We start from the raw sequence: 16,978 nt of genomic DNA on the forward strand, positions 1-16,978 counted from the left end.
AAAAAAAACTATAAATTTCCAAGCGCAGCACCACAATTAGTTGTAGAACATATTTCAGCATTTGACACGTGTTACAATTCCAGAATTTTAAGTTTTTACTTCTCCCTGCTCTGGTCTATACTGGAGACTAAAAGAGACATCAATTTAATGATTCAGCATTCATGTTCATTTATTAAATCCTATCTTCTCTGTATAAGTCCACCATCACCTTTGATCTTTCCATCCCTCTCTTTGGGGGTGTTTGGGCTATAGCTATTCCAAATTTTTCATGTTGGAAGGGTCTGTCACTAATAAGGAGTAGGGAGATGGAACTGTCTGATGTTCTGGAGAGGCTGGGCTAGGTTTCAGGACTTAATCTGGACCAGGGATATCCAGGGGTTGTAGGGTTCTGGAAAGTTACTCCAGTTCATGGAACCCTTGTGGAATCTTATATATTGCCCTAGGTGTTCATTAGGATTGGATGGAATGGTCCTAGTTGGAGTTGACAGGTTATGATAGGTAGCAAGGTCTACCTGAAGCTTGCATAAGAGCAACCTCCAGAGTAGCCTCTCAACTCTATTTGAACTCTCTCTGCCACTAACACTTTATTAGTTGTATGTGGTTTATTTTATTCAATATACTGTGTTCAAGGTTTATCCATGCATGTATCAGAACTCCATTCTTTTCTATGGCTGAATAATATTCCATTTTATGTATGTACCACATTTTATTTGTCCCATTCATTTGTCAGTAGATTCATGGGCAGTTTCTAACTTTTGGCTATTGTAAATGATGCCACTGTGGACATTGGTGTACAAGTGTCTTCTTGCATTCCTGCTTTTAAGTCTTTGTGGTATTTACCTAAGAGTGGGTTGCTGGGTCCTGTGGTATCTATGTTTAACTTTTTGAGAATTCATCAAACTCTTTTCTACAGTAGCTGCACCATTTTACATTCCCACCAACAATACACTAGAGTTCCAATTTCTACACATCCCCACCAACACTTAATGACTTCTCTAGTTTTTTAATAATAGCTGTTCTAGTGGGTGTGAACTGGTATCTCATTGTGGTTTTTATTTGCATATTCCTAATGGTTGGTGATGTTGAGCGTCTTTTTGTGTGCTTATTAGCCACTCATAATCTTCTTTGAAGAAATGTGTATTCAATCCTTTTCTCATTTTTTAATTGACTTGTTTGTCTTTTTGTTGTTGAGTTTTAGTATTTCTCTATATATTCTGCATTGTAAACCCTTATCACATAAATGATTTGTAACAATTTTTTCCCATTGTATAGGTTGTCTTCTCATTTTCTTGATCATGTTCTTTGATACACAAAGGAGAATAATGCTGCTGCTATGAACTATTATGTATAAGTTTCATTTCTCTTGGTTGTATAGGAATGGAATTGTTAACTCTACACTTAATCATTTGAGAAACTCCAGACTGTTTTCCAAAGTGGCTACACCAGTTTACAATCTCACCCGCAATTTAGGAGGATTCCACTTTTTCACATCCTTGCCAACACTTGTTATCTGACTTTCTGAGTCTAGTCATCCTATTGGATATGAAGTATTACATCACTGTGGTATTGGTTTGAATTTCCCTGATGACTGATGACACTGAGTGTATTTTCATGCTTTTATTGACCATTTGTTTATCTTTCTTGGAGAAATATCCATTCATATCCTTTGCTCATTTTTTTAGTTATTTGTCTTTTTATTATTGAGTTGTAAGAATTCTTTCTGTATTCTGGATACTAGATCCTTATTAGATATCTGATTTCCAAATATTTTCTCCAGTTCTATAAATAATCTTCATTTTATTGATGATGAAAGCACATTTTGTTGATGACCTTTGAAAGCACAAAAGAAGTTTTACATTTTGATGAAGTCAAATTTATCTATTTTTTTCTTTCATTGCTTATGCATTTGGTGTCATATATAAGAATCCTTTGCCAAATCCAAGGTTGTGAATATTTATCCCTGTGTTTGTTTGTTTGTTTTTATTGGTAAAAAACAAACAACATAGAAACATGAACATTCTTAACATATGAACATTCCATACTTGGTGTACAGCAATGGCACACAATATTATCACTTAGTTGTGTATTCATCACCATGATCATTTCTTAGAACATTTGCAGCACTCCAGAAAAAGAAATAAAAAGAAAAAAACTCATACATACTATACCTCTTACCCCTCCCTCTTATTGACCACTAGTATTTCCTTCCACCCAAATTATTTTAACATTTGGTCCCCCTATTATTTATTTTTAATCCATATTTTTATTCATCTGTCCATATATGAATAAAATACATAGTATTTTATAAAATATGTACTTATAAAAGACATAGATGTAGATAAAAGGAACATCAGAACAAGGTTTTCACAATCACACAGTCACCTTGCAAAAGCCTTATCATTATACAATCATCTTAAGGAAACATGACTACTGGAACACAGCTGTACAGTTTCAGGGACTTCCCTCTAACCTTTCCAATACACCTTAAACTAAAAAGGGGATACCTATATAATGCTTAAGAATAACCTCCAGGATAATGTCTCTACTCTGTTTGAAATCTCTCAGCCACTACTTTATTTTGTCTCATTTCTCTCTTCCCCCTTTCAGTTGAGGTTTTCTCAATCCCCTGGTGCTGAGTCCCAGCTCATTCTAGGATTGCTGCCCCTCATTGCCAGGAAGGTCCACATGCCTGGGAGTCATGTCCCACATAGAGAGGGGGAGGGCTGTAAGTTTGTTTGCCGTGTTGGCTGCGAGAGTGAGGCCATATCTGAGCAACAAGAGGTTCTCTGGGGATGACCCTTAGGCCTCATTTTAAGTTATCCCTGTGTTTTTTTAATGAGTGTGATAGTTTTAACTCTTACATTACCACTTTTATCCATTTTCACTTAATTTTTGTAAATGGTATGAAGTAAGGGCTTCGTACTATTTTTAATGTGGCGACTAGAAATTTTTTGATTACATATGTAGCTTAGATTATAGTTCTACTTGACAAAACTGGTCTAGATCAGTGATCTGCAAACTTTTTTTAAAATAAGCCCTATAGCAAATAAACATATGCCCAACAAAATATGTCTATTTACTAATATATATTTATGGATTATATGCATGTACTGTCATATGAGTAATTTATTATAAAACCTACATAGAAAATGAAAACTTAGAGATATGTGACATTAAAATAATGTAAATAAAAGTTTCTATACTTGAAGGGATTATTTTGCACGTACCCACTTTCGTGGACTGTGCTGCTCTGGACTGTGACTGACCACAGCCTTCTAACTGGCTCTAGTTTTTCTTTTCTAAGCCATCCTGCACACTGCTACTAGAGGACTCTTTTTCTCTAGTAAGATCTGATCCTCTCTTGCTTAAAACCAAGAGAGATTGGGAAATTAAAAAAAGGAATAACCATAATTTTTTAATGACTTAAAAATCTAAAAAGAAAGTGGTATTTAAAACTATGGCAGGGGAGGTGAGGAGGATACAGACAGGGAAAAGATGAGGAGTGACTGCTAATGGGCATAAAGTTTCATTTTGGGATAATAAAATATTTTAATATTAGTTTTACTGTAAGTTGCACAACTCTAGACATACTAAAAACCTCTGAGTTGAGCATTTTAAATGGTGTACTTTATAATATGTAAATTATATATCAATAAAATTATATATCCATAAAGCTGTTTTTAAAAAAGAATGACAGACAACACAACTAGTAAACTCACTGCCCTCCCCCTCTCTACGTGGGAGATGACTCCCAGGGGTGTGGACCTTCCTGACAACGTGCGACAGAAATCCTAGAGTGAGCTGGAACTCAGCATCAAGGGTTTGAGAAAACCTCAACCAAATGGGGGAAAGGCGAAATGAAACAAAATAAAGTATCAATGGCTGAGAGATTCCAAACAGAGTCAAGAGGTTATCCTGCAGGTTATTCTTATTCATTAAATAGATATCATCTGTTTAGTTAAGGTGTAATGGAAAGGCTGGAGAAAACTGCCTGAAAATGTTGAATTGTGCTCCAGTAGCCATTTTCTTGAAGATGATTGTATAATAATATAGCTTTCACAGTGTGACTGTGTGATTGTGAAAATCTTGTGTCTGATGCTCCTTTTATCTACCTTATAGACAGACAAGTAAAACATATGGATTAAAAATAAATCAATAATAGGGGGAACAAATGTTAAAATAAATGTAGTAGATTGAAATGCTAGTGATCAATGAAAGGGAGGGGTAAGGGGCATAGTATGTATGAATTTTTTTCAGTTTTCTTTTTATTTCTTTTTCTGAATTGATGCAAATGTTCTAAGAAATTATCATGATGATGATATACAACTATGTGATGATATTGTAAGTTATTGATTATATAACAAGAATGGAATGATCATATGGTAAGAATGTTTGTGTTTGTATGTGGTTGTTTCATAAATAAAAAAAATGATCATGGTGATGACTATACAACTATGTGATGATATTGTGAGCCATTGATTGTACACCATGTATGGAATGTTTGTACATCAAGAATGTTTGTATATTTGTTCATTGTTTATAATAAAAATATTTAAAAATATTTTTTAAAAAGAATGGCAGAAAACAGGGAGTGTATGTCTTTTTTTTTCATGAGCAGGCATCAGAAAATGAACCTGGGTCTCCAGCTTGGCAGGCGAGTACTCTGCCACTGCATCACCATCGCTTGAGTGTATGTCTTTTCCATCACTAACTTCAGCTGATTACAAAGACAGAATCTTATGCCAGTTGAGAGGATAGAATCTTAGATATAAGTATATCCTTATATACTTATTCACTATGTAAGCTTTTCCCAGAACTCATCTTTTTCATTTGGAATAATGAGTTCTTTGAAATACATATGTAGGTATTCAGCATTATTTTCAAAGTTTTGTCTACATTGCTTGATCAGATGTTAGGATATATTAAAAATACATTATTTTGTTTCTTTCCTATAATTTTTTTTAGAGTAAAGATATCTTCTTGTCATTATAAACATTCTGTCATCTCTATTTATGGATTGAGTTAATAGGCTAAACTATATGGAAATAAATACATGAAAATGTGATAAATATGAAAATTTTAAGTTTTTAGGATTAAGAAAGAGGTCTATAGCCACATGACTTCTCCATAGGATTAGCCATTCATTAAAGAATTATAACACTTTTTTTCTGATAGAAGAAATGATTTTATAGCTGAGTCATTTTACCCTAAAATTTTATCTTAAAACTAGAATTGGGATATTTCACATATAATATGATTTTGAATACTAAATATTACACCCAGGACAATAAGTTGTGGTAAAGAAATGAATTCTTTCAGTACAAAGTCTTTGCTTTTACCTTATATATTCCCCAGGTTTCATACATCTTTCCCATCTCCAGTTTTAATAGAAAATTAGTTCAGTTGTGTGTTGTATCATAAAATACATTATATTGTTAGAGATAAGCACTGATGTTTTTCAAAGTGCGCATTTATTATCATTTGTAATATTGCAACTAATTGCCCTATTTGTTTGTATTATTGCAAAATTTTATAGAAGTGGATAAAAGCTGTAAATTGGTATCTTGTGGTCTTTTCAAGCAAGTATCATCATGTAACTCCACTTTTATAGAAACCATTACTGTAGTAATCAATATATCACACTTATGTTATTACAGAGATTTTAATGTTGTTACTTTCAAAATTCAGAATTGTTTTAGGTTATTTATCTTTTAATATTGACATCTAAAATATTATTTGGCTCCATATTTTTCCTGTTAATATTTAAGTGTTACTAAGAAATGGTAAGTCAGTTTTCAGGCACACATACATTTGGAATATTTTAGATAGCATTTCACTTTTGTAAGCATTAATTTTCTCATTTCATTGGCCTAGTGTCCACTTGGCAAGAAGAGTGCTTCAGTTAGAAAAACAAAACTCGTTGACTTTAAAAGAACTGGAACATCAAAAGGACCAAGTAACACAGCTTTCACAAGAGGTAAATAATTTAAACAGAAACATATACAAAGAATCGCAGTGATCAGTTTAATTCTTTTTAACTTCTTTGTTTATTTTCTGGGCAGTTTTCAGATAAGCTGTTTGCTAGTGTAAAATGATTTCATAATTTATGAAACTAATGTTAAAGCCTTACCAAACAGCCTATAGTGTATGGCAAAACTAAGATCAAAAGAGAGATTAATTTGCTCAGACTAAATATAAATGCAGACTAGACAGGTAAAGCTTTGATTTCTGAGACTATCAACTGGCAAACCAAGTTTGGCCATTTTTTGTGATAAAATTTTTAACTAATTCCACATTTTAAAAAAATTTGCTCTTTGACTTCTGTGTTTAATGAAAATCAATGTCTATTAAACACATTGATATACACGAGTGTTCACATTCTTTGGTATGTGATACTTCCCAAATTATATTCATTTCTAGTAAACCAGGTCCATATTTCTTATTTCCCTTAGCTTTATATTATGCCATTTAGTGAACATATATATGCATTTTATGTATTTTTAATTATCTTATTACATTAACATCTAATTGCATTTTTGTGTACTTTTGTAATGTTATAAAACAAAACAGAAAATGCTACCACAGCAGTGTTCCTTTTTATTCCCTGAACTCTAGCACAGTGTTTTTCCATGTTAATTTTAAAAGTTTTGGATTTTATTATAATGAAGGGATTTTAAAAAAACATGTTTAGGATGGGCAACGGTGGCTCAGTAGCAGAGCTCTTGCCTGCCATGCCAGAGACCGGGTTCGATTCCTGGTGCCTGCCCATGCAAAAAAAAACACATTTTAAATATGAACCATGTATCCTTTATTTGTTTTCTTCAGGACTCATTCATATTTTTTTTTACACTGTCTTCTGTTAAAGCACTTTTAATGCTGTAATCTGAGGAGGATTTTTATCTTCAAATTTCAAAGCAAACAGAAATATTCTTTATTACTAAAGGACCTGGCACATAGTTAATGCTCAAGGGTAGAAGCAGTTGTGTGCTGGTAAGCATTAACAACCAGCTCACCAAGCAGGGGTGTGAAGAAGGGCTCTCTAAATTGTAGCATTTACTTACATCTGTGCTATAAATATTCCTACCATGACTAATTCAGCTACCAAAGTAATAGTATTCAACTGAATGCCAAATAGAGGAGAGAGGCCCAGCAGCATAGTGTTTCTAACATACAGGTAAAATAGATGTATGTAAACTCAAATACAGAGATTATAGTAACATATAGTAAAATAATTAAAAATTAATGAGTTTTTGAGTGCTTGTTCCCTTTGTTTTAGTTTTGAATTTAAATAATTTCATTTTAATATTGTTGTGTTTTGCAGCCAGTTCACAAAATCCCTAAAAATTTAAGTCAGCTCTCATATGCTGCTGCAGTCTAGCTCCATCACACTACAGGGTGGAAGGATAGATGGACAAATAAATGAATGGCTAAAGAAGCAAATGAACTTTTCTTTTCTAATATATTATAGATGTCTCATGTTGGTTTTAGTTTTATGATAACCTATCAAAAATTATTTTTATAAATGAAATATTGAGTACATATAGGCTTGCGTATATGTATGCCTTTATATTACTTTTAAAGAAATACAACCTCTTCCTGAGCACTTCAGTAAATTGGAATGAGAATTTCTAAATATGCCTACACAGATTATGAAAACCTTGTATCTGATGCTCCTTTTATCTACCTTGTCAACAGATGAGTAGAACATATGGAATAAAAATTAATAATGGGGAAACAAATGTTAAAATAAATTTAGTTTGAAATGCTAGTGATCAATGAAAAGGTGGGATACGGGGTATGGTGTGTATAATCTTTTTTTTTCCTGTTTTCATTTTATTTCTTTTTCTGTTGTCTTTTTATTTCTTTTTCTGAATTGATGCAAATGTTCTAAGAAATCATGACGATGAATATGCAACTATGTGATGATATTGTGAATTACTGATTATATATGTAGAACAGAATGATTATATGTTAAGAATGTTTTTGTTCGTTCGTTGTTAATTTTTTTAAATTAATAAATAAAAAATATATGCATACACCCCAGTTTAAATTATAGGGGGGGAAATGTAAGAAATTAAACTGTGTTCTAATAATAAAGTATAATTAACTTTGTGGGAAGCAATTTTATAATAAACTGTTTGCTTATATTACAAAAAGACAAATACTGAGATGCTTTTGATGTGAAATAATATGATGCTTGGAATTTACTTAAAAATATTTCAGTATAAAAAGGGGGAGGGGTTCAAATAGAGTTGAGGGGCTACTGTGGAAGTCACTCTTAATGCAAGCTTCAGTTAGACATTACTACCTATCATAACTTACCAAACCCCAACCAAAACCATTCCAGCCAATCCTAAAGAACACCCAGGGTGTTATATAAGATTCTACAAAGGTTCTATGCACTAGGGTAACCTTCCAGAAACCTACAACCTCCAAATGGGTCCCTGGACCAGATAAGTCCTGAAATGCAGAGGGGCCAGCCTCTCCAGAGCATCAGCTAGTTCCATCTCCCAATCCCATATTATTGACAGCCCTTTCCAATATGAAAAAGTTAGAATGACCATTGTCTAAATACCCCTAAAGAGTGAGACAGAAAGATCAAAGTGATGGTGGAGTTATACAGAGAAGGTAGGATCTAACAAACAAATATGATTGTTCATTAAATTGATACCTCTTTTAGTCTCCAGTATCTTAGAGCAGCTAGAAGTAAAAATCTAAAATTGTGGAGCTGTAACCCATCCAAACTCTGAAATCTGCTCTACAACTAATTGTTGTGCTGTGTGTTGAAATTTATTGCCTTTTTGTATATATGTTATTTTTCACACACACACACAAAAGTCAATTGTGATGATAAAAAAAAAATGTTTATTCATTCTAGCCTCCTATATTCTGAAGCAGGTAGAAGGAAAAATCCTTAGATGATGGTTTTCCTTCATCAGACTCTGGGATCTGTCCTGTAACTACTTGTTGAAAAATGCTTTGAAAACTATTGCTTTTTTCTTTCTTTGCTTTGTATATGTTATATTATTCAATAAAAAAAAAGTTAAACAAAAAAGGGGTGCTCAGTAGAAAAGCAAGAATTACAAAAATGTTTGATTAATGTCAAAAAGATCTTTGTTGAAAATCAATTATTCATATATGTGTGGGTCTATTTTTGTACTCTATTCTATTCTAATGCTCAAGTTGTATATCTTCATGTCCATATCACATCATCTTGATTACTGTATGTTTATGACTTGTTGAAATCAGTTAGTATTGGTTATCCAACTGTATTCTTTTTCAAAGCTTCTTTTTTTAGTGTTCTAAATCCTTTGAATTTTTATATGATTCTACAAAAAAAAAACTGGCTGGGATATTGACTGGGATTGTATTGAATCTATAAATGAAATGGGGTGAATTGACATCTTAGCAACATTGACTATTCTGACCCATGAACACAATTTCTCTATTTATTTAGATCTTCTTTAATTTATCTTACTGTTTCATTTTGTTTTGTTTTTTTAGTTTTCAGTGTACAAGTCTCACATCTTTTGATTAGTGTTAGTATGATATCTTTTTTCTATCCTTTTACTTTTAACCTATTTGTTTCTTATAATTTAAGTGTGTTTAGTATAGACAACATACATAGTTGTCTTTTTTTTTTATGCAGGCTGACAAGACATGACTTTTAACTAGGGTTTTTGGACAGTTTACATGTAATGTATTTATTAGCATGGTTGTGCTTAAATCTGTCATCATGCGATTTGTTTTTTGTGGTTTTTTTTTATTTGTACCATATTTTTTTGTTACCGTTTTTCCGATTTTTTTTTTTATTAACTGAATATTTTTCTTCACTCCACTTTACCTCATTATGCTGGTTTGAAATGATGTGTGTACCCTAGAAAAGCCATGTTTTAATCCTAATTCCATTTTGTAAAGGCAGCTGTTCTTCTCATCCCTATTCAGTATTGTATATTTGAAACTGTAATTAGATCATCTCCCTGGAGATGTGATTTAATCAAGAGTGGTTATTAAACTGGATTAGGTAGAGGCGTGTCTCCACCCATTTGGGTGGGTCTTGATAAGTTTCTGGAGTCCTATAAAAGAGGAAACATTTTGGAAAATGAAAGAGATTCAGAGAGAGCAGAGAATGCTGCAGTACCACGAAGCGGAGAGTCCACAAGCCAGCGACCTTTGGAGATAAAGAAGGAAAAGGCCTCCCGGGGAGCTTCATGAACCGGAAGCCAGGAGAGAAAGCTAGCAGATGATGCCGTGTTCACCATGTGCCCTTCCAGCTGAGAGAGAAGCCCTGACTATATTCGCCATGTGCCTTCTCACTTGAAAGAGAAACCCTGAACTTCATGGGCCTTCTTGAACCAAGGTATCTTTCTCTGGATGCTTTTAATGGGGCATTTCTATAGACTTGTTTTAATTGGGACATTTTCTCGACCTTAGAACTGTAAACTAGCAACTTATTAAATTCTCCTTTTAAAAAGCCATTTTATTCCTGGTATACTGCATTCCAGCAGCTAGCAAACTAGAACACTCATTATTGGCTATAACTTCATTTTGTTATTACTTTGGTTACCTTATGTTTATATTATACATCTTTACCTTGTCACCATCTAGCTTCAAGTGACATTATACTAACGTCAAGTATAGTATAAGAACCTTATAACAGTATATTTCCATTTGGGACAAATGGCCTTTGTGCTCTTATCATACATTTTACTTATATTTATTATCAAACCCACACTACAATGCTATTATTTTTACTTTAAACAGTCAATAATCTTTAGAAGAGATTTAATACTATGAGGAAAAGATATTATATTTAGCCAAATAGTTACCATGCCTGGTAGTCTTTATTCCTTTTTGTTGATCAACATTTCCATCTGATATCATAGTCCTTATGGTTGACAGACTTCCTTTAACATTTCTTGTAATGCAGGTCTGCTGTCAAGTGTTCTTTCAGCTTCTCTATATTGCAAAATAGTTATTTCGTCTGTTTTGTTTTATTTTGTTTTTCACATTTCTTACTATTCTTAACAAAAGTTGAGATTAAAATTTTACTAAGTCCAAATTAACTGGAAGTAGGCATTTATGGGATCACACTTTATTTTTATTCAGGTGTAATTTACATAACATAAAATTCACCATTTTAAAGTTTACAATTCAGTGGCTTTTAGACATTCTCAATGTCAAATAACCATCCCCACTGTTCCAGAACATTTACGTCATCCCAAAAGGAAACCTCATGACCATTAAGCATTCCATCCCATTCTCCTCTTGCAACCAATCATCTGCTTAATTCTCTTTGAATTTGTCTATTCTAGATATTTCATATAAACAGAATCATACATCATGTAGCCTTTTGTGTTGAGTTTTTGTCACTTAGCATAATGTTTGCAAGGTTTATCCATGTTGTAGCATGTACTTAACTCCTCTTTATAGCTGGATAATATTCCATTGTATGGTTATATCATTTTATTTATCCATTCATCAGTTAATGGGCATTTAAGTTGTTTCTATCTTTTGGGTATTGTGAGTACTGCAGCTATGACATTTGTGTGCAAGTTTTCTTTGAACACCTGTTTTCAGTTCTTCTGGGTATACACCCAGGAATGGAATTGCTTGGTCATCTGGTAATTGTATGCTTAACTTTTGAGCAACTACAAACTGTTTTCCACAGCACTGCACCATTTTACATTGCCACCAGCAATTAACGAGAGTTCCAATTTATTCACATCCTTGCCAACATGTGTTATTTTCCATTTTTTTAATTAACCATCCTAGTGCGTGTGAATAGTATCTCATGATTTTTATTTGCATTTTCCTAATGACTAATAAAATAGAGCATTTTACCATATGCTTATTGGCTATCTTTATCTCTTTTTTTGAAGAAATGTCTGTTCAAGTTCTTTGTTCATTTATAAATTGTGTTGTTTGTCTTTTTGTGTTTGAGTTGTAGATGATCTTTATATATTCTGGATATAAGCCTTTATCAAATATGTGGTTTGTGACTATTTCTCCCATTTTGTCAGTTGATTTTTCACTTTTTTGATAGTGTCCTAGAATACACAAAAGTCTTTCATTTTTATGAAGTCCAATATATTTATTATTTCTTTCATTGTTTGTGCTTTGGGTGTCATATCTGAGAATCCATTGCCGAATCCCAGATCATGAAGATTTGCCCAGTGTTATGAGACTTTTATGGTTTTAGGTCTTGTATTTAAATCCTTGATCCACTTTGAGTTAATTTTTGTATATAGTATGAGGTTTAGTGTCATTCTTTTGCATGTGGATAATCAGTTTTCCACACTATTCTCTCTCCGTTGCATGTACTTGATATCCCTGTCAAAAACCAATTGACCAAATATAGGTGAGTCCATTCTGACTCTTCAATTCTAGTCCATTGATTTCTTATTCTATCTTATGCAAGCACCATGCTGTTTTGATTACTGTAGCTTTGTGCAGTACATTTTACAAATGGGAAAGTGAGCCCTCCAACTTTGTTCTTCCTTTTCCAACTTGTTTTGGCTATTCAGGGCCCCCTTTGCAGTTCAACTCTTTGTTTTCTTGTTGTTGAGTTGTAAGAGTCATATTCTGGATATGAGAACCTTATCAGATATATGATTTGTAGATATTTTCTCCTGTCCTGCAGGTTGTCTTTTCACTTCTTTGCTTGTGTCCTTTGATGCATGAAAGTTTTTACTTTGATAAAGTACAATGTGTCTGTTTTTTTCTTTTGTTGCTTGTGCTTCACCTTTTTTGGTTTTGGTTTGGTGTTTTGGTTTTTATTTTTGTTTTGGCTTTGTTTTTAAAAGATACTTTCCCTGGGTGGAAAAAAATTGGAGGTTTACTTTTTTTTTTCTCCTTTTTCAGTACTTGAAAGATGAGTTCAACTCTTCTAATTTGCATTGTTTCTGCTGAAAATAGACTGGTACCTTATCTTTGTTCCTCTATAAGTAATGTGTCTTATTTCTCTGACTAAGATTATTCTTTTTTTGATGCAGTTTGATTATGATGTATCTTGCTATTGTTATAGTCATGTTTTCTCTACTTGGGGTTCACTAAACTTCTTTTTAGTTTATCAGATTTTGAGCCATTATTTATTTAAATCATTTCTTTCTAACCTGACCTTTCTATTCTCTTCAGGAGTACAGTTAGTCATATATAAGGGTGCTTGAATTTGCCCTGCAGCAGAACAAATGATCTTTTTTTTTTTAGTGTTTCTTCTCTCATTTTTCCATAATTTCTCATGCTATGTCTTCAAGTTCTCTTACTTTGTCTTTTCTGATTATGCTTTGCTGTTAATCCTATCCAGTGTATTTTTCATCTTAGGTTATTATATTTTTCATCTCTAAAAGTTCAGTGAGGGTCTTTTTTTAATCTTCCTGGTCTCTACTTAACATTTTCAATCTTTCCTGTATTTTCTTGAACATATGAAATACTGTTACAATAAATGTTTAATGTCTTTGTCTACTGATTCTATTATTGTATCTCTTCTTGGTTAGTTTCCATTGATTTATCTCATTATGGATCATATTTTCTTGCTTTTTTTTTGCATGCCTATTAATGTTTGATTGGATATCAAACATTGTGAATTTTACCTATTTTTGTATTCCCAGAAGTTTTTCTTAGATTTGTGCTAGAACAGGTTAAGTTAGTTGGAAACAGGTTGATCCTTTCAGGGATTGCTTTTAAGGTTTTATAGGCAGAGATTTGTTCATCTTACAGATAGCTTTTCCTCCACTACTGAAACAAAACCTTTTTAAGTATTCTACCCCATTTCCTGTGAATTATGAAATTTTCTGCTTTGGCTATTGTGACTAGACACTATACTTAACCCACTATAAGTACTAGAGATTGTTCCTCTAACTTTTGGGGTGGTTCTGTCTCTAGTAGTTTCTTTACACACATGCACTATTCAGTGCCCATATGAATACTCAAAAGGGACTATCTGCAAATCTTTGGAGTTTTCTTTCTCTGCAGCTTTCTTTAGTACTCTGCCATATGAACTCTAGTACCTTCATTTCTACTTCTAGCTATAGCTCTTCAACTCAAGGAATTTGCCAGATTCTATCTTGATTCCCCCTTCTTGTACCAAAGCAATCATAAGTTTCACATTGTTTCCTGTGTCTCAGGGATCACTTTCCTTCATTGCTTGTGTCTTCAGAAATTGTTTCATATGATTTGTCCTTTATAGAAGTGGAAAAAATTAACTGGCTTGTTTTTTGCATTTGCATGCATACCCACCTAATTTTTAAGAAGCCGCCAAGTTAGTTAGAAGTTGGATGTTTATCCGAATGAGGTTAAAGGGGGGAATTCTGGGTTGTATATACGTTACTAGAATAAAAAATTTAAAAACAAACAAAATAGGACTGTAAACACAAACAGTGAACCCTAATATAAAGTATGAAATATAGTTAATCATACAATGATAATAATAACCTTTCATCAGTTGTAACAAAGTACCACACTAAAACAAAATGTTGGTAATTGGGGCAAGTATGTGGGAACTCTGTATTTTCTGCATGATTTTTCAGTAAACATCTGGGTGACTATGTAACAATGGAAGACAGAGCCTCTAGAACTCAGTAGCTAGAATCAGCTATTCTTAGGTATTCTAGTTTGCTAAAGCTGCCGAAATGGAATATACCAAGAATGAGTTGGCTTTTTCAAAGGGGTTTTATTAGGTTATAGATTTACAATTCCAAGCCCATGAAAATGTCCAAATTAAGGCATCAAGATGAAAGTACCTTCTGTATGGAAAGGCTGTTGGCATCCAGGTTTCCTCTGTCACATGGGAATGCATATGGCGACATCTGCTGGTCCTTCTTATCCTGGATAGTGGTTTCAAAATAGCTCTCAGTTTCTTTGGGTCCTTCTTCCTTCTGGGACATTTTCCTTCTCTTTTAGCTTCTCTGGGCTTTTACTCTCTTTTATCCTCTCCCAAAGAACTTGGGTAAAGGATTAAAACTCACCTTGGATGGGCTGGGTCACTTCTCTGTGGAAACAACCCAATCAAAAAGGTCCTACCCAACAACAGATATGTTTCATGTCCACAGGGATGGAGCAAGAGAATATGGCCTTTTATGGAGTACATCACAGCTTCAAACTAGCACATATGGGAAGGGAAATGAGGCGCCAGGGCCATCTTTGTTTGTCTCTCTTCGTCATCAAACAGTGGTTATATCTTAGGCTTGGAATAAAGCCTTTATACATTTTTTTTTACGGTCTTTTTTTTTATTTATTTATTACTGGAAATCATTCCATTCTACATATGCAATCAGTAATTCTTAATATCATCACATAGATGTATGATCATCATTTCTTAGTACATTTGCATCGATTTAGAAAAAGAAATAGCAAGACATACATTTTTTATTATATGAATTTACCCCAAAAAATTACTTTGTAATTTTTTAAAAACATATATAGATTTTTTTTAAAGGCATAGATTTGCTGACCAACAAATCTAATTCATAATAAGGGTAAAGTAAATATGATTCATTAGACAGATCATGAGTCCTTGCCCATCTGTCAAACTTAAGTAGGTTTATAAAGATTATGAAATGTGATAAAAATCTATTTTAAAAAAAACTATTTTTAAAGAAAATCTATAAACAATTTACATTCTAGTGATATGCTTTGTTATCCAAAGTTTCATTGCCCAAGAAAATGTATGCATATATATATACATAGATACCCACAAATACATGCATTCTTAGTGTATGTATATATAAATATGGATATATATTTATATGTATATGTATATACATACCCACGGAATATACCATGGAAAATCATTGATGAAGGTGAAGTTTTGATACATGCTATAACATGGATGAACTTTGGAGATATGCTGAGTAAAATAAGTCAAAAACAAAAGGACAAATATTATATGATTTCACTTATATAAAATAATTAGAATATGAAAATTCATGGAATCAGAAACTGGAATATATGTTACAAAGGGCCAGGGTGGATTTAGGGAATAGGAACTTAATGCTTAATTGGTATGGTACAGATTTTCTGTTTGGGCTGATGGAAAAATTTTGGTAATGGATGGTTGTGATGATAGCACAACATTTTGAATGTAATTAATAGAACTGAAATATATATCTGAGTGTGGTTAAAAGGAGAGATTTTAGGTCATATTATGTTATTAGAATAAAAATGAGAAGATACAACATAGGACTGTATAGAAGTAAATCCTATGTTAAGTGATTGGCTATAATTAATAGTACAATTATAAAAATGTTCTTTCATGAATTACAACAAATGTACCATACTAAAGCAAGATGTTCCTATCTCTGAATCTTATGTATGATTTTTTTTCATAAGCAGCTTCTCTTAAAAAAAAGTTACATTCCTTTTTATGCTAAATAATACTCCATTGTATGGATATACCACACTTTGTTTTTCCATTCATTGATTAATGGACACTTTGATAGTGTCCATCTTTTAGCAACTGTAAATAATGCCACTATGAACATCCATATGCAAATATCTGCTCAAGGTCCTGTTTTTAGTTCTTTGGGATATATATATCAAGAAGTGGGAATTCTGGGTCATATGATAGTTCTATACTTAACTTTCTGAGGAACTGCCAAATGGCTTTTCATAGCAGCTGCACAATTTTACATTGTCACCAATAATAATCAGATATTTCTATTTCTCCACATCTTCTCCAATGCTTGCTTTCCATTATTTTATAGTAGCCATTCTAGTGGGTGTTAGATAGATCTTTTTGTGGTTTTGATTTGCATTTCTCTAATGGCTATTGATGTTGAGCATCTTTTCAGTGCTTATTGAAGACAAATATCTTCTTTTAACAAATGTGTATTTAAATATTTTGCCCATGTTTTAATTGATTAATTGTCTTTTTTGTGGTTCACTTTAGGATTTCTATATATGTTCTGGATAATAAACCTTATTGGATATGTGGTTTCTAAATATATTCTCTCATTCTGAAGGTTGTCTTTTTACTTTC

General features: G+C 32.7%; 1 protein-coding gene across 8 annotated transcripts in view; it reads left to right on the forward strand.

The window, feature by feature from the left end:
* The window catches only part of PIBF1 (progesterone immunomodulatory binding factor 1), a 341,226-nt gene that overhangs the window by 242,034 nt on the left and 82,214 nt on the right, over positions 1-16,978 (forward strand). For 7 of the 8 annotated variants that reach the window (XM_077158415.1, XM_077158414.1, XM_077158416.1 and 4 more), the window contains one exon: positions 5,875-5,977. In XM_077158415.1, coding sequence (XP_077014530.1) covers positions 5,875-5,977 — 103 coding nt within the window. Of the gene's footprint in view, positions 1-5,874; positions 5,978-7,321; positions 7,935-16,978 lie in introns of those variants that run through there. The other variant, XM_077158417.1, reaches the window with a different exon arrangement.

Source organism: Tamandua tetradactyla, chromosome 4 (assembly GCF_023851605.1).
Source record: "Tamandua tetradactyla isolate mTamTet1 chromosome 4, mTamTet1.pri, whole genome shotgun sequence".
In the NCBI taxonomy this organism is placed as follows: Eukaryota; Metazoa; Chordata; class Mammalia; order Pilosa; family Myrmecophagidae; genus Tamandua; species Tamandua tetradactyla.